The 18295-nt window shown below is 43.8% G+C and overlaps 1 protein-coding gene across 5 annotated transcripts in view; it reads right to left on the bottom strand.

The window, feature by feature from the left end:
- The window catches only part of si:ch211-26b3.4 (connector enhancer of kinase suppressor of ras 2), an 82671-nt gene that overhangs the window by 15965 nt on the left and 48411 nt on the right, over positions 1-18295 (bottom strand). For 4 of the 5 annotated variants that reach the window (XM_037076313.1, XM_037076314.1, XM_037076316.1 and 1 more), the window contains 7 exons: positions 16714-16773; positions 16494-16562; positions 10563-10709; positions 4890-5017; positions 4570-4775; positions 3017-3103; positions 2013-2221 (listed from right to left, as the gene is read on the bottom strand). In XM_037076313.1, coding sequence (XP_036932208.1) covers positions 2013-2221; positions 3017-3103; positions 4570-4775; positions 4890-5017; positions 10563-10709; positions 16494-16562; positions 16714-16773 — 906 coding nt within the window. The remainder of the gene's footprint in view (positions 1-2012; positions 2222-3016; positions 3104-4569; positions 4776-4889; positions 5018-10562; positions 10710-16493; positions 16563-16713; positions 16774-18295) is intronic. The other variant, XM_037076317.1, reaches the window with a different exon arrangement.

Here is an 18295-nt window from a genome sequence, read left to right as displayed (position 1 = left end):
TCATTTCAATGAAAATGGCCATTACATTTTCTTACAACTAAATATTTTACATCCACAAATTATATTGCAAGACAAAACACAACACAATGTTAAAAGATTAAAGCTGGAATACAAAACCTCTTTAGCTTGTGACCCTTACAAAAAATGAGGGTTGTTAGCAGCAGAAGGGGAGATTTCCACCCCCAAATTATCTAAGATGGTTTTACAGAAGCTCAAGTGAGGATTTTGTTTCTTCCTGGTGATCCATTTTCTTAGTCTGATCTGAAGTGTCTTCACTGCTGTGTTTATGGCTTGAAAACTGGTGATGAAAAAAAAAAAAACTTTTGCTAGGAGAAGTTACTACGTGCTTTTCTTTTATATCTGTGAAAACCAGTGAAAAGAAAAAGTTGAGTGAGAAATAATGCTCTCATGTGTGAAACCTAACACAAAAAAACATTTTCAGGAGAAAAATGTTTGTTTTTTTTCATGTAAGAAACAAAAAAAATCACTTGGTTTCACGCACATTTTTTTCTCCCCTGATAAAATATTTTTCCACACAGTTTCACACACGCACACAAAACCTCCTGAAAAAATGTTCCCACTGGGTTTCACAAATCAAAATATGTGTTTCTCCTGATTTTTTTTTTTCCCACAAGTTTTCACAGCAATAAAAAGGACTTATCAACTTATCCAGGAAAAGACTTTTTTTCACCAGTTCTCAAGTCATAAACACAAGAGTGTAAACGCTTCAGTTTTGTTTTCTTTGTTTTCAGAGATGACAAAAAAGATATTAAGGGGAAAAAAAAACTACTTGGATCACAGAAAAAAAATCCCTACTTGCTGCTCAGGGTTTCTGTCTGGTTTCATTTGAGTACTTGTAAGAGGTAAAATTAACCAATATAAGCAGGGTATGAGAATATATGTATACACATTTGTACAGGAGAATGTCTTTCATCTTTCCTGTTGCACTGACCACCTCATGACCCCTCAGATTTATGCTGTGACACACTGGAGGAGGTCGACCCCTCGGCTGGCAACTACTATCTAAACTACCTAAGTGCATACAAAGAAACCAGACATGCACATTAAATAGTATTGTTTATGCAAGACACTGTTTTATTTGCCTTTAAAGAGTAAGGCTAATCGAAGTGGCAAAGTTCAAGGTAATGAGGGATCATGACAACCAGTGTCAGTATGGTTCCCTCTTTAATAGTGTTTAGACAACAATGGAGTTCGATGGCACAGAGGAATACGATGTGCAGGTACCAGGTTTTAGCTGCATAGATAATACTTCCTTTTTAATCTGGTAAATTTATCCTCCTGTGACATTTTTTACTTCATCTCTTTGTCTGTTTTCCTTTTCCTGCTCACATGCGTTCCATTAGTTAATCATCCCTGTTTACTTAAGCGTATGCATTTCAATTACTATTTGTCAGTTTGCTGGTACCATGGTTGGTATTTCGATTCCTGTATCTACTTCATTTTTCTTTTGTGGATCCAGCTTTCACATTAATAAAGCTTGCTTTTTTTTCCATCTTCCTGCTAGCCTTTTTCACTGAACCTTACCAGGCCATAACTAATGATGATTTTCATTGCTGATTAGTCTGGTGATTATGTTCTTGATTCATCATGTAGTTGTTTTGTCGATAAAATGTCAGACAATTGTGAAAAATAAAATCAGTGTTTTCAAAATACTACAATAACATCCTCAAACGACTTGTTTTGCCCAAACATATTCAGTTTACTGCAGTAGAGGAGAAAAGATCTCTTAAATGAGATCATTTTGCCTTTCTCTCTTAAAATTGCTCCATGCTTTTGTTTTTTGTTTTTTTGCTGTTGTTGTTGATTTTTTTTAACACAAATTAAATACGTCTAACATAATAATGATTTCATAAGTCATTGATTACAAGCACTAGTGCAAAAAGTTTGACTTATTTGACTCTTAATAACAACACATAACACAGGAAATACATTATCAAATATCATTATTCACTGTCGTATTAAAAATCATATTTAGGCAAAAGTGTACGTACAGACAAAGCGTCAGGAGGCTGGTCTAGGCGCAGGGTTGAGGACAGCATGGAGGGGCTGATGGGAAAGCTAGGGCTGCTGGGATTGCGGCTCTTGCGCCGGGAGCGTCTGGTGGAATCCCGCCGGCTCTCTCTGCCCGGAACCTCCGGCTCCTCCTCGATCACCAGGATCTTGTCGTCGCTAAGGTAACGCAGCAGGGAGTTGTCTGAATCTGTGGAGATGAGGGGATGGGGGTGTGTAGAGGGACGGAGCAGTTAGAGGATGGACAGGCTCAACAGAACGGGGGGGGTGATAGCGCCACAGAGTCAGGGGGAGAACCCCGGAGTAGAAACAGATGAGGGTGAATATACCCGCACAGATAAAGAGCCAATAGAAAGGGATAGAAGTGCCTCAGAGCTGTAGTATCTGATATGGATCCACAGCCGGGGACATACAGCTCATCTGTTTGCAATGATTATGCTGATTCAGAGGGCACTTCTGCTAAATCCTGTCAGTCACGGGAAGTTTTAGTCCGCTTTAGCTGCAGACATAAAAAAAGCTTCTCACCTAATTTGTTTATTATCCATACGCTTCAATGTGAAAAACTAAAAATAAAGTGACTGCGAGAAAGAGATGGAGAAAGGCAGACACCCCCCCCCCCCCCGACAGTAGTGCTGCACTTTAATGTTATTCATGGACTTTCTGACGCTAGAGTGGAGGAACCTCGCTCGAATACAGATCGAGTCTCGCTGCAAAACGGTGAGGCTGGTTAGAATTGGTCACATAGAAATACCCTCATTTCCAGAGCGGCTGTATAAATGCAATTTCCTTGCATTTATGTTTACTCATCGCTCTGTCGGATACATACCTGGCAGATATGTATCCTCACACAACCACACCACCATGGATAACCAGAGGATGAGCTGAAATGTATTGAGCTGAGTATGGAGCAAAGCACGGCACCAGTCCGACCCTTTTGTGTTTGAGGGCAAGTGTGTGTTTTATGCGTGTTTGTGTGTGTGTGTACCTCGGCTCCCTCTCTTGCCCATGCTGGGTTCCTTGGCCTCGGCCATCCAGTTATATTCGGGAGGCATGGAAACAGGCCTGAGGTCACCTGGAAGGACCAATCAGTTGTCAGAGAGTCTGCTGTGGGGGGAGGGAGTGGGGGTGTCGCGACTGAGAGACAGCTTAGGAGACAGCTGGAGGGGTGGACAGGAGAGACAAGGTGTGTGCAGGTGAGGGGGGGGGAACGGGAGAATATGACGTGCAAGGCAAAGGTCACATGGCCTTATGCTCAGGTTTTAGTGTGAAGCGAGTTTGCGATTCAGGCAGTAAACTCCAAAACCACAGACGACCTACATTTAACACTGTGAATGCATCTTCGACAGACGACGCTCTGAAGCTGCTGCTTTGCTAACGTGTTGCTTTGGCCAAGTTCATATTTTTAGCTGGTGCACAAACAGAACAAGCTGAAAACACATATTTATTGTCCTAGTTGGCAAGAGCGATCACTATTACATTTATTAAACACTTTATTAAGGGTAAACATGACAAACTTTTACAAATTTTTTAAACAGTAACCAATATCCGCAACTGCTTTGAGGCCTGGAGTGGAATAAGTCCCGAGACTCCCTTAAAAATTTTCACAAGTTGTTGAATTATAAGAAATTTCAGAAGCGTCTGTGTTGTGTGTTCAACCCATTCTCAACTATTAGGGCCTTCTTGTTAATTCAGCAAACATTATACGTGAAGACATTTCCTTCTTTGTGATAAAAATGCCATATCCTCTTGTTCCAGAGACGTACGTGTGTTTGCATGTAGAGGGGAGGATTCAGAGCTAATCACAAGTGGTCACTCGAGATGCACGTTGGTATTTGTGTTAACACCAGTTGTGAACATGCATTCTATGAAGAGTGCCAGAGGTAACAGCCTCTGCCAGCAAGTCGTTAATTTGACTCTGCTTTGTTTGTTGCCCAGCAACAGCTTCCTGCTGCGCTTGAAAACAGTTTCGATGAGTTAATAGCTGTAAAAAAACACAAAACAATGAGCCAAAAGAGGCTAAATAGCCCATTAGACCTGCAGAGAGAAGGCATTAGGTGATAACTCTCTGGTAGGTTTGACACCTTTTGCACAATACGTTGTGACAACTAATGTAATGTATACAGTAAATAATCATTCACATGGCTTCAAATGTGATTTGTGGTTGCTAGATAGTAAGGCTACCATGAAATACTCTTTCAGTGTTTCCATCTGTCACATGACCACCGCCTTGCACATGATTGGGCCCTTGAGAGTCTCCCAAGAGGGGTACAGGATGTCTGGGAAGCTGTCTTGGACAAGGGTGACACAGGTGGTGGGGCAGACAGGGAGCTGGAGACAGTGTTTGTTGACTGACCGTTTGGCATGTGATCAGTGTTTTTAGGACGTGTGCACGTGAGGTAAAGACACAAGGAAGCAGAGCCATGAGGCGAGTGATGAACACACATGGAGGAGTTCTGAGGTGAGAAAAACGTGAGAGAGAACATGTGGTTTTACAAAACAACCCCCATTCACACTGTCCAGTTGCACTCTCCGTCTTACCATGGGTGGGGGTTTTGTCCCTCCGGCGAACCCCCGTATTGCGGCCCCTGTCGTAATCGGGCCCTGGGGGTCCGTCTCCCTCCAGCAGGGAGAAGAACTGGCCGCTGTCCTGGTCCAGGTAGTAGCTGACTGCCTCGGAGCCTTTAGAGCCAGACTGGGAGCTGTAGCGGCTGATGTCATCACATGACATCAGACCCATCTCCTCCCTGGGGAGGAGCGTCATTGTCATCATCACTGTCATCAGCGCCATCATCGGTGTCATTGGCAGGATCATGATAATTAACACCACCATCAAACATCTGTGTGTGAGAGCGTCTGACCTGGTGCCGTAGAGTCCAGAGACAGGAGAGAGGATGTAGACGTCCTGCATGCTGGGGGCGTCCATTTTGGACATGCCCAGAGTGCCCCCGGGCGTCGGCGAGGTGCTGGTGGGACTGGTGGGGACCGGCTGAGTGGGGAAAAGAGGAGAACAAGAAAGAGAGGATGATTCAATTTGAGCACCTTTTCACTGAAGCGTAATTGGAGGGCGACCCGCAGAAAACAGAGGCATCAGGTCCTTTCCTGCCCCAACTGATTGTACAAAACAACAAACAAGCACACGGTTTACAGCAATACGAAGGAAGGGAACCTTTCATTTTGCCGCACTCGCTTCAACACAAACAAGAGAGTCATTTCCACGGAGCTGCCATGTTGTGTATGTTGTCTTTTTTTTTTTTTTCTTTTTATATCTTTCTGACTGTGCAGCCTCTCCCACGTTCAATCGCTTCGCTATTCTGTCATTTTGTCTCAAGCCTCTTCACTCACACAGGGCTCTCCATGTCTGTTCCCATGACAACCTCTCTTCTCCCCGCTCTTCCTTCCTCCTCCCCCTCTCTCCCCTCTCCCGTGCTACAGGGGAGAAAGGAGAGGACGTTAGGAAAGCTAGCGTGGCCTCCTGCCTCGGCTTGACTCAAGGACGCGTAGACTCATTTGTCATCGGGTCCGCCGTGAGGACAGGACGCCTCGCTTCTGATGTCACGGGAACTCAGTCCAAAAATTTAAGTGAATTATATTTGTTCACAGTCGGAACAGCTGGGGTGACAAACGCGCAGCTCCAGAGGACAATTTCTCCCCTGAGGGAGGAGGTTTTTCCAGATTTTGAAAAATGGGGAGTTTTACTGTATGTCTAAAGGGGGCGACGCTCCATTTTAGAGAGGGAGACGCGAGTGTGGACAGACTTGATAAACAGACACAGCGCTGGAGCGATGGCGAAGCGGGCAGCGCTCTCATTAAGGAGGCCCGGTGTTTCATCATTTCATCAGCAGTGCATTAGGCGAATTCATTTCATATTCCAAACTTTCCACCCCCCCCCCCCTTCCTCACTACCTCCATCCCCAGGCCCTGTCTCTATCTTCATCTCCTTCTCTCTCTCTCTCGCTGTCTTCCCCTCATGAAGGCAGCTTACAGTAAGACGGCTTCACGATAAATAATGAAGACAGGCTGGAAAGAGAGGGACACAGGAGAGAGAGAGAGAGAGAGAGAGGGGAGTGCAAAGGAAATAGGACAAAGAAAGAGAGACAGAGAGAAAGAGTGCAGGACAGAGAAAGAGAGAGAGAGAGAGAGAGGCGGGGGAGCTGTGCAGTGTGGTGACTGGAGCTCAGAGTGAAAACAGTAATTTAGTGATTACAGCCCACTGCTGCCTGCATGGGTAAAGGGGTGGGGGGGGGGGGGGTAGAAGTAAAGAGAGATGGGACCGCCACAGCAGGCGAAATTCCAGTCTGTTAAAACAGCACTTAAACCATTTGACCCCCGCTGCGTCCACTCCAAACCGTCACATCACACCCTCCCCAGACCGGCGCTCCCAATCCCACTACCTCACACACACTCATGCAAACCCACAAACACACACACAAAATATCGACTGTGGTAAACATGATATTCTGACTATTGAAGGGCCTCGTGATCAGCATGAAGTTTACAACTGTACATTTTCAATAAATAATAGGCAGTAATCGACCAGTAACTTTCTTTTTTGGGGCTGATCAGCAATATTTGGAGGCGATATACATTTGCAGTTACGGAATGTAAAGAACTACTGTGCTTAAAGGATACATTCACCCAAAAAATGAAATGAAATCCCTCACGCTAGCAGTAGGCGGGATGATTTTTTTTTTTTTTTTTTTACCTGGAGCCTCACAGTAAAACCACTTTGCAGCATCATCCCGAACAACAGAAGTAAAGGGAGACTTTTTTTTTTTTAATGTGAAAAACACCTGATAAAAAGAAAACATAAATTGCTCCATACAGCTCCTCCAGTGTAATTGATTTGAAAAGACCTTATTCAAACTCTTGATGCACGATCGAGCTTGTGCGCCCACTTCAGACAGGCTGCGCGCTAACGCTTTTAGCTCAGCAGCTACAGTGAAGGTTACAAATTAAAAAATGGTATAAATGATGTCTTTTCAAGTCACTGTCAGACCTTGGGGTTTACACAGACTTGAAATACACCAGACAAGTTGTACAGAGTCCCCATCTACTTCAGCTGTTTAGGAGAGTGCTGAAACTGCACAAGTTTGGCTGTGAAGCTCAAGAAATGTTTCGTGGACTGCTTAATTCACCTGACTTTGAACTGACGGGGGTGAGTAGATAATGACTGAAATTTCAATTTCGGGTGAACTTATCTGTACTTATCTGTTCTTTTTTCAAATTTCCTGCCACTTCATGCTGTTCACACACATTTCGAGTGAAATATTTGGATTATTGTCTGGTGTTGGAGCCATAGTAGCACACTTTAAAGTTATTTTATTTTATCTGCAATCTGACAAAAATAATGCTGAATATCCCATCCAATAAACGGCCAACCCGATATGAAGCCCATTCCTAATTAAAGGTCTTTTTCATTACAGACATTTTGACTGTCTTAAAAGGAAAAGCAGAGCCATTACTAATGATATTACAATTCAAGTGTCCCAGTAAGGCGATGTGACAGTGAGCCAGCATGCAACAACACAAGGGCCCTGAAACTGAGGCAGCTAAATTCAGCCATCATTGATTCTATTATTTATACCTACAACGTCAAAATATCTGCAGTGAAAACGGTGCTTTAAACTTTTATTCAGTCAGATCTAAAGCCTGACCTGTACTTGATTTCTAAGGCTGACAATGACATCAATATCATAAAGGAACATTCTGACACCTTAGTTATCACAGAAACGTTGATATCATGAGCTAAGTGAGACATTTTACAACATTTACCGATTTCTGTATTAAGCTGCAATTTCATGTCACTTATCGACCGGCATTAGCTCACAATAAGCTAATATAATGAATAATAGATTACAAGCTGTTAATATTGACCGGGCCGATTTGCAAACACAGGTCAAACATTTATCTTTGGAGGGATGATTTAAAGTTGCACTAGCTGTCAGACAAACGACCATAAGAACTGCACTGTAAGTAAGGCGTCTTACAAGCTACAACTCTTCACCCATTCAGCTACAACATCAATTATATATAACTGGCCAATGCATGTTGCCTAAAAATAGCGTCCGTTCTCAAAAGACTCATTATTTATGCATATTAACATATAACAGATTTATGAAAGTGGGGTCATGGACAATGTGGGGCACACGCGTGACCCGTGAAGTGACCTGCGGTTGCAGTTGTGGCCTCAAGTCACATGCCAAAATGTGTCTCTGTGCACATTTTCGGTGGCGCGGCAGACGAGCGTGCGTGTGAATATGCAGCGTCACAATAATCCTCAACTTATCTGTTAAAATCATTGCCAGCGTCATTGTAATTACAGAGGATCAGTGAATTGCTTTTACTCCTTCCTGCTGTAGACAGACAGACACACACAGACACACACGCACACACACAGAGGGAAAGAGAGAGAGAGAGATGTGTTGTTATTTAGTTCAAAGAGACGAGGTTGCCATGGAGGGATTTGGTGCTGGAATCACATGATAATTTGTGAGATAAATTGTTTCCTTTGTGGATTCAGTTATAATCCAGCTGAACGTTTGCCACATTTGGGCTAAACTTCGCAGCCGCACAATTCATCCTCCCAAAAAGCAGGCTTAGAGGAGGTATGAGTGTGCATGTGTTGTTTGTGTGTGTGTTTGTGTGTGAGTGTCTGTTTTGGAAGCGTGTGTGTACAGTATGTATCCAAAAAGCGAGCTTACAGAGTGCAGTGACCCAGTTCCCCCCGCCTCTCGAAGGAGCGCCGCGCCTGATAACCGCACACATCTCCCTTCGTGTGTGCACAGGAGCACGCCTGGCTTTGACGCATACAGACGGACGGGCGTGCATACGGCCGTGCTTAGAAATGTGTGCACACCGAGTGCCGGCGCACACACGCGCAGGCTGTTTAGCAGGACATTTTGGATTCAGTGCATTATCTCCAGTATTTGCTGAGTAGCAGCTCTTGTTTCAGAGCCAGTGGAGCCGCCTGTAGTTGCTTATGAATAATTAAGGGCTCCAGTCTTTTCTGAGAGAGAACAAATCTAAAACACTCCTTTTCTTCTCTTCTCCCGCAGATATCTCGGCGCTCTGATCCGGGCGCTCACGGCGCGCTTGTGCCTTAGCGGGCCCATAGGGGTAGAATTCCCACAATCCTCTGCTGTAGCACACAGCAAATATAACAATAAGCTTGTGGTAGCAAGTGAGAGTGATGATCTAACAAGGTTGCAACCATGTTGAAGACAGGAGCGGTGGTGGAGCTGCAGCTTTAATTCGAATGGTTTCCAGGGCGTTATAGAAATCATATCAACATGTGAACATACACTCACATGTATACTGCATGTATGCACTCACAGGCATTTAGAAACCAGACCGACTCACTCCTCACCCCTCTGTCCGTCTCAGCACAACTTGCTCTTTCTGTGCACCCAAATTTGAGCTACTTCTCTGAGCTGGTTGAGTGACAGATCCACGAAGCGCACCCGCTCTGAGCTGTAAGCCTTCAAACAAGCATTCCACCTTTTAGATATACTGCACTTTAAAGGGACATTATGTGGTTTTCGAGAAGAAAGTCAAACTCAGAAATTTCAATATTTGCAATAATGATGACGTATATTTTGTCCATAACGGAATAAACAAGCTGTTCTCTGAGGAAAATAAGGTGCCTGGAACACTTTTTGAAGCAAGAAGTCCGCCAAACATATAAGTAAAACAGTATGAAATTGTGTTGTCCTTTGAGGTCAGTTTGTTTATTCAGTTTATTCAGACATGAAAACAGAGAGAGTTTGTTTATTTGGTTTGTTTAAGCATGAAAAAATCAGTCCACAAAGATTTGGCTCTTTTGTTAAAAATGTTCTTTCCCAAAACTACATAGTGCACCTTGAAAAATGAACTGTCTCTCTTGAAGAAGATGTGCTTTAGGGCAGAGGTTGAACAAATCGGGACGTGGGTCTCAATAAATTTGAATGTGAATGTGAGTGGGAGTGCAGATCGACCCTTCTGTGACCTTTTGGTGGCCTGCAGTCGCCCCCCGAGCAGGAAGTTCAGCCAATTTAATACACAAAAGTGCTAATATAAGATTTAACTTAATTATTCCCCCCTTCACTATCTCAGTTTTAAATCATCTCCGTCTAAAAATATTCTGCTGGTATGCATGAATTCTCTTCTGGTGGAAGTTCAGCTACCAGCACATTTGTGAATGGCTCTGGACCGTGTCAGCAGTACAGCAGGCTGTAAGAAAAGAAGAGATTTTGTCGAAACGCTCAACGGGAGGACTGATGCGAGGTCAAGCAGCGAACACGTTTCCTTTGAAAATGTTTGTTTAAAATGCCGGTAGGAGAATGCAGAGTGTGGGCAGCAGAAAAAAAAAACAAGAGCAGAGAGTGAGTCAAAGATATGAAGCCAGAGGTACAACGCGGATTACTGTGTATAGTACAAGAAGAGCGCAGTTACACATGTACAACACTGACAGTTTCAGCTCAGGATGTGGCGAGCGGCGTGTTGTGACACTGCAGTTACGGGTCGTCCCTTCATGTGTTTTTGCCGGTGTTTACCTGCAGGCCCAGCGGTTTCCAGCGGACGTTCCTGAGCAGAGCCGGCGTGGAGCTCAGGGTGTTCTGGGGTCTTTTCTTCAGCGTGAGGATGACTCCGCACGGGTCCTCTCTCAGAGCGTTGACCAGGTTCTTCAGCTGCCAGCCCACCTGAGGAGCACACACACCGGGGCTACCGAAACAACTGCTGCAAACCACCACACACACATACACACACACACAGATGCTGTCGACGATGCACTAGGGAAACTAAAACTGCTGAGAAAAACCACCACACACTAATACTACGTTTTTAAAAAAAACTGCCGCTGCGAACCACCACACACAGGTCCTGATACTACCCGTCTAACACCACATGCTACTTCTGTTGATTTTTATGTTGACCCTGTCCAGGCCTGGGGAAAATGAGGGTAGAGTTCAATTTGAGGCTTGGAGTCAAATTTCCTTTACTCCTGAATTCTTTACCGAGGTCAGTATAGGAATAATCTGACCAAATAGGTTTCATAAGGTATTTGAATGAGACATTATGCCATTTCTCTATAACTGGTTGCAAAATTCTCCTAAATGAGGCCTATATGATATACAGTTTAGTAGGTGTCTCACACAGCAGTCTTCTAATAGGTCTTACTTGCATACAGTGATGGAATTTAACTAAGAACATTTTACTCAAGTATGACTTGCTGCAGCACTGCCTTCATAAAGGTTATGATTAGGCAAAGGGACAATATGAAAATTTCACGTCACCGTTTTCCTGTCCAGCACAATTGTGAATCAAGATACTATCACAGTTATCACCACAATATTACTAAACATTTCAAATAAAAACTAAAATTGCACTAAAACGTACTGGAATATCTTCACAGAGAGGACAAACGTAATAAAAAGTAATCCTAATTCATAAGGTCTTGTGCTGCACAAACAATATATATATACACACATATATATACATGTAGTTGGTAGTAACTTCACCTCCATATCGTTCTTTAGTTTGGAATCCTTAGTATTTACACACATCTGATTAAATGTATTTTCATGACACAACATGCAATCTGCGACTTCAGCCATGGTGACAGGCTAAGTCAGTTAAAAACAAATCAGGGAACCACTATATCATACCACTATACATCAGCTGCATAGACATGTTTTTCAAGTCATTCATGCAAGGATGTTGCCGACTATCCCGATAATTACATTTCACCATAATCAACTCATTGTTGTTGTTGTTTTTTTTTTTAATCTCAACTCCATGATAAAATCCTTTATCGTCCCATTCCTTGTTATGATGCTGTGAAGTTTTTTGTTGGCTGACAGGTGCGGCTTAATATTTTGAAAGCTGACATCACGGGGCAAAGAAGAGGCATGGATAAAACGCATGCCGTGCCAATTATGAACCATGTTAGCCATTTTCACACAAAGCTAACGTCTGCAGCGAGCCCAGCTGATCAGCCGTGAATTTACAAGGTGTTGTCAAATTTGCCGTCCAACTGTCAGAGAGGTGTCCCGTCTAAGAGCTGCTGTGTAAAAATGTGTCTTTTTTTTCCATTCACAGCACTTCACACGCACGTAATGCACTGCAGACTGATTTCTGTTTATGTACTGAGCTGGGTCACACAGCTGGTGTTGAAAAGATGTAGATATTTATATTTTCTACTGATTTTTAAAGGACTTTCTAATTAAAAAGGGGAACGTAGATCTTGCTTCCTGTATTTATTCATGAAAATGTAGCCATATTCAGTTCTATAAAAAGAATTCAAGAGCCGGCGTGAGTCTGACTCACTTGAAATCTTGCTCAATGTGTCCATTTCAGTGTTATATTCCAAGATGTGAGTTAGCTAATGTCCAAAAATTGACATTGTCTGTAACTAGGTGCATTTTATTTAACACTATGTGTTTGTTTTTCCCAATTTGAAGTGGTGTTAACAGTTCAAACAACAGCAAGACAGTTGTAAAAAATATGAATGTAAAAATATGTAATTCCAGACTCCTCTTGTATCATAAAGTAAATTCATACATTTTAACAACAGAATAAGCCTGTTATATTGCAGTCGATGCTTTGTATTGTAAATATGTGGGTATTAAAGTGTGCTGTGAGGATTGAAGGATCAAGGCAGGAATAAATATCACTGTCTGATATGGATCCACATGCAGATTAAAAATGATTTCACCACCGTGACTCAGACAAGCTGCTTTTGTTCCCTCTACCATAAATCTTCACCGAACTACACTTTGTGCCTGACAGCGCAGCGAGACACTACAACAATGGACCACACAGTCCCAGGCCTGAAGACACGTCACATTAAAACAAAGGCTTGCTTAGTCAGTATGGTTAAGTTCTGAGGACCAGTGCGGGATGGTAAAAGAGTAAGAAAGGACTGCTGACGGCGAAGTTTTTGCTCGTGGGTCCGGCCAGCCTGTCTCCAGAGCTCACAGCACTCGTCAGGCCATTGATTGGCTACACTGGTCTCAGCTACTGGAAGTGTCCTCAGAGGCCACCGCGCTCAGACACACACACTCACACACACACTCGCCCACACAGAGACAGCACCGCTCTGACCTTATTCCTGACATAATGATGACCAGCCTGTGTCAGCCTTTAGCGCCCTGTCTCCTGTTCTCTTTGGCCCAGTTCAGGACTCTGGGTTCAGCCGGCGTTCAAAAGCAACAAGAGCCACCACCGATGTAAGGTACTGCACAAGTGTTTTGTCTTGCTCTTCCCACCGAGACGAAAGCAGGTTTAAGTGGAGTCAATGGGACTACGATCAGTCATTCGTGATTCAATTTACCAATTAAAACCGTTGTGAATGTGAATCAAACCCCAGTGATAGAAATAGGACCATGTATTGCACTGATGTTTTGATATGTGTGCTGATGACAAGAAACCGTCTGGTCACGACATTTACCTCTGCACGTCGGCCTCTTCATTTAAGAAATAATTTGACATTTTAGGATTTATGCTTTTTGCTTTCTCGTGAGTCAGATGAGAACAGTCATATCACATCCGAGCCAACCTGCACCTCTAAATCTAATGCTGTTAGCCCAAAATGATCACAAAAATATGTTCTGTTCAAATCAGGTGAAAAAGCTAAAAATATGGGACTGACTCTTCGCATCGCCATGAGACAAATTTCCCCCCCTTTTTTTTTTATTCGACATCACAAACCGGCAGGACAGCAAGGAAAAAGCTGAAAGCAGCATGAAGGCCAGTGACAATGTTGCCGGGGCTACTTCGTTTCAAAATATCTTTTGCAGCCAACTCTCTCACAAACTCAACTCAGTCAGATCAATGCTGCTTGAAAAGAGACAAAGGTTCTTACATTCATCACCGTCAAAGCCAGAGTGTCATATTTCCATCACTGCCAGTTGGAGCAGGGGCTGATCAAATCCTGCCGACGGTTGCAGAGTCACATCCCTTCGACCTGATAATTAATGCCAATGTTACCCTTTCCCACTGAAGCCTGAGGTCAGATGTTAGGGGTGTCACTGGGTCCAGTGTGAAAGTGGTTTAACTAATTAACACATTATATCTTGTTTGTTACACTTGCTCTGTCCCCCTGCGCCCAGTATCTATGCTAAGTTAAAGGATTTGAACTTGTTGCATTCGTATTCACAACAAAATAGGGGGCAGCATATTGCCAGAGTAACCGCTAACTGCTGCCAACTACCAGTGGTTAGTTAGCGCCGTTAGCTGTGAAGCTAGCAGTCCAGGCTGAGAGCTTGGAGCACTAGCGAAGTGTCGGTGCTTACACTGCCAGCACAGGAGCTCTAAACAAAATAGGCCGGGGCTAGCTGGTTAGCATGCTAAACATTGCAACAGAATAAATCGATGTCATAACGTCAAAACAATTGACTCCTCCATATTCTGTTGATAATTGTAGTTTTAGTGTTAATCTGACATATTGTCCCTTGTAAACTAACTCTCTTTTGGCCGGAGCTTCATCCTGAAAATGGTATCAATCTTGTCACCTCTCAAAAGTAAATGAGCGTAACTGTCAAAACAATTTCTTTAATAAAAACAATTTTAAAAAGCCAAACTTCCACAATCTTTTGCTTAAGTTTCAAACAATCCCCAGCCTCAGATGGAGAGAGACTTCATTAACCTCTGAAGGAGTACGAAATTTACCAGCCACAGGGAAATCCTTAATCAACTGAACCGAAAGTGACCTGGACTGAATCTTGATCACGCTGAAACTCCTCAACCCTCGTTAGATCCACCTCAACGCTGAGCAGCACTCAGTGCATTTCAACAGCAGATCTAAACCCATCCTAACCAGGCCAGTTTAGAACTGTTCTGTTGTGCAAATACTCAGAGAGAGCAGAGAGAAACAGTCGGAGACCTACCAAAAATAATAATAGAGCATAAACTGCTGCTGGAGAGGTTTTTCAAATCCCCAGGGTCTTCATTATTTTCCCAGATGCTATTACCTCCACATAATTATGTTGCCTCTTCAAACAATCAGTTTGTTATTTGAGCAAATTCCACATTTTACCTCAAAAGAGAAAAGCTGAGCTAAAAAACACTGTGAGTCCTGTTTTGAAGTGGGTCTCAAACAGAAGCTCATGCATAGACATGAAGGCAGCGCTGTTGCTAAATACGTGGGATAGGCCTACATAATGATTCTATAATGTAATGGAATTTGTTCATTCAATATTCACACTAATCTCATTTTTAAATACGGGGGCCTCGCTAGATAAACTTGTCAGGCGTGATGTTGACAGAGAGTTTGCCGGTGGTGTGTATCCATCTTCCCTTTTCAGCCGCTCCATTTAGGGTTGAAAAAGAACTATATTGACTAGAGATTTCCCTCTTCTGTTCCCTTCCCCTCATTTTCTTTTCATCCTCTTCCTTTTCCCCCTGACTCCCTCCTTACCTCCTCCTCCCTTTTTCGCCTGACTCTCATCCCAGCATCCCCTGACTGCTTCTCCCCCCATTCTCCCCCATCACACACACACACACACACATACACACACACACACCTCTGCCCCCTGCCCCCCCAATGCTTATCTCCTCCCCCAGAGTGAGGGATCAGAGTGGCGAGGGTCTAGCTGTGGGAGTAATGAGGGGTTGGAGCTGAGAGCCTAGCAGGGTGCGATCTGCACTGTCACCCAGAGGAGAGAGAGAAAGAGAGAGAGAGAGAGAGAGAGAGAGAGAGAGAGAGAGAGAGAGAGAGAGATAACACGCTGCTCCCTAGCGCGTCAATCAACGCCGCTCCCCGTGTGCGCTTTCGCATGAGCAGCACCTATTGAGACGCACGAGGAAACACTTGCGGAAAAAAAAAATAAAAAACACACAAAAGATGTCTGCACACACAGACACAACCCTGTTTTTTCCCCTTTCTCCTCCTCCTCCTCCTCCTCCTGCTCCGAAATCTCTCAAATAAACGCTGGAACAAATCGTTTGTGCCAGAGCTGACAGCGCCGGCAATAGACAAGCGCGCTCAATCACATGCTCTCACAAGGCACCCGTTCCATTTAAAATGGCTGCCCATTTTTCGCGCTTCCCTCTGATGTGACGAGTTGGAGGCAGAAATACAACTTATTCGAGTTGGAAAAGTGGAACACGAGTTCACATTTTCGAAACCAGACGCCTCCTTCAGGGGTTTCTCGCGACAATGGGAACAGATTCTGGAAAGAGCGCGCTGACAACCACGCCGGACTGAACAAAGGTCTTGTAACAATCGCCCTATAATCGGCTCCCAAAGCAAGTCTAATTAGCCTACATAGCGACACAGGCACAGGACAGGAAGCACCATGGTGGCAGTGGTGGTGGTGGTGGTGGTGGTGGTGGTAGCAGACATCGTGTACCTTGACATCTCCTCAACATAGCACAGAATGGAGAGCAAAAGACAGTCAGCTGTACGTATTCACACACGGTAAGGACATTCCCCGTGACTCTCCACGACCACAGCGTTGAGTTTGAAGGCTTTTTTGACTTACCACTGTCTGATGGTTGACTTGGATCACCTCATCGCCCGCATGGATCTTCTTACACAGGTCTGCTGGAGACTGTGGAGGCAGAAATTGAAGAAGAAAAAAGGAAATGGAAACAAAGCCAAGATACATTAAAGTGCGGAGTCACTGTCAAAGTGGAATCTGAGATCACAGATTGTGTTTTGGTGGAGCGTAGAGCCTCCGACCGCGTGAAACCAAAACTCACGTTCTCTGTGGTTCCGGTGATCACGTGGAGTCCGTCATAGGTCGATTTGATATACATCCCCTGAAACATAAGCAGGGGGGCTTCAGTATAGAGCACACAGGGAGGTGTATGATATGTGTATTAGAGACTGTACCCGTGAATGGGTAGGAATATTAAAGGAATATGGACCATTTAGTGTCAGTCAGGTGTTGGTCTGCTCTCTCATTTTGAGTACTGATGATGGTGGTGGAGGGTGCTGTCTAAAGTGTCAGTACAAAATTTCCCACTGGTGTTCATTTGCGTTGAGGAAATGATTGATGATTAATACAAATTGTATACTTTTCAAACCAATCATTGACCACAGATTTGTTCATGAAGATTCAATGATTTGTCTTCGCCAGCACTTGAAAGTTTAACCCCCGAAAAGTGAAAATCATTCAAGTCTCAAGGTCTGACCTGTAGAAGTTCTGTAACAATATATGATGAATAAAGACAGAAAAAGGCAGGCATTGCAAATGTACATAGCCTTTATCGTTTGTTTCTTAGCCCTATGGAATGTAAAAACACTGTCAACACTCAAAAATAGCTTGAGCATGTTTTCACACCCCAGCTCGACAAAATCGGCAGCTTGGTCAGAAACCTATGATGCATTACCTAACCTTTTAGTGTAAGGCCACCTGCCCTGCATGTTTCAGATGTTTCACTGGCACGCCACCCCCGAATCAAATGATTGTCTGGCTCTGTTGAAGCCTGGTAACGACACAACGTGTTTGTTCGGGTAGGGAAACTTCAAAAACATGCAGGGCAGGCGACCTCCAGGAACAGGAGTGACTGCATCATGACTTGTTTAAGACAAGGAAAATGTTATTAATGTTGTCAAATGGTTGTGGTTTGGATAGGTTAATGCAAAAACAAAATACTTGGTTGGGTTTAGGCTCCAAAACTACGACTACAGTTTTAAGAAAACGCACATGCTTTGGGTCCTTACTCACTTAATGCAAATAAACACATTTATAACCTGTCTCCTTCATAAATGTTCATTCCTACAGTCATGCCAGGCCTGTTCCGAGTCAAGTGGTTAGATTTAACACACTCTGTTGGAACTGCCAGTAAAACTGTGAAACTGTCTCAGACTCTCGCTGTCAGTTTGACAGACAGTACAGGTGTTAGACATGTTAAAATATTCCACATCTCAGAGGCGGCCCAGTAGCTTAATTGGTAGAGCGTGCACCACAAGTATGGAGCCTGTGTCCTCGCCACTGTGGCCAAGGGTTTAAATCCAGCCTGTGGCTCTTTGCTGCATGTCATCTCCCCATTTCCTGTCACCACTAACTGTCCTATTGCATTAACGCCATGAACACACCAAAAAAATCCACATCCCCCATAATCTATGACTTTTATACATGCATACTGAATACACATTGTTGTCCTGCCCAATGGACAAGTGGTTTGAACACAAGGCTCATGTACACTGGATCAGATGTTCCTGACTATTAATAAGGCAGTGCGAGGCAATTTAAAGAACAGGCACAGTATTTTCAGCAGGAAACGCGTTTTTCTAGTTAAAAACACCTCACAATTGGGGCGCAAACTCCAGTCTTTG

The sequence above is a fragment of the Acanthopagrus latus genome, chromosome 18 (assembly GCF_904848185.1).
Source record: "Acanthopagrus latus isolate v.2019 chromosome 18, fAcaLat1.1, whole genome shotgun sequence".
Taxonomy (NCBI): domain Eukaryota; kingdom Metazoa; phylum Chordata; class Actinopteri; order Spariformes; family Sparidae; genus Acanthopagrus; species Acanthopagrus latus.
Note: the sequence above shows the minus strand (reverse complement) of the source record. Positions and strands in the feature narration are given on the sequence as shown.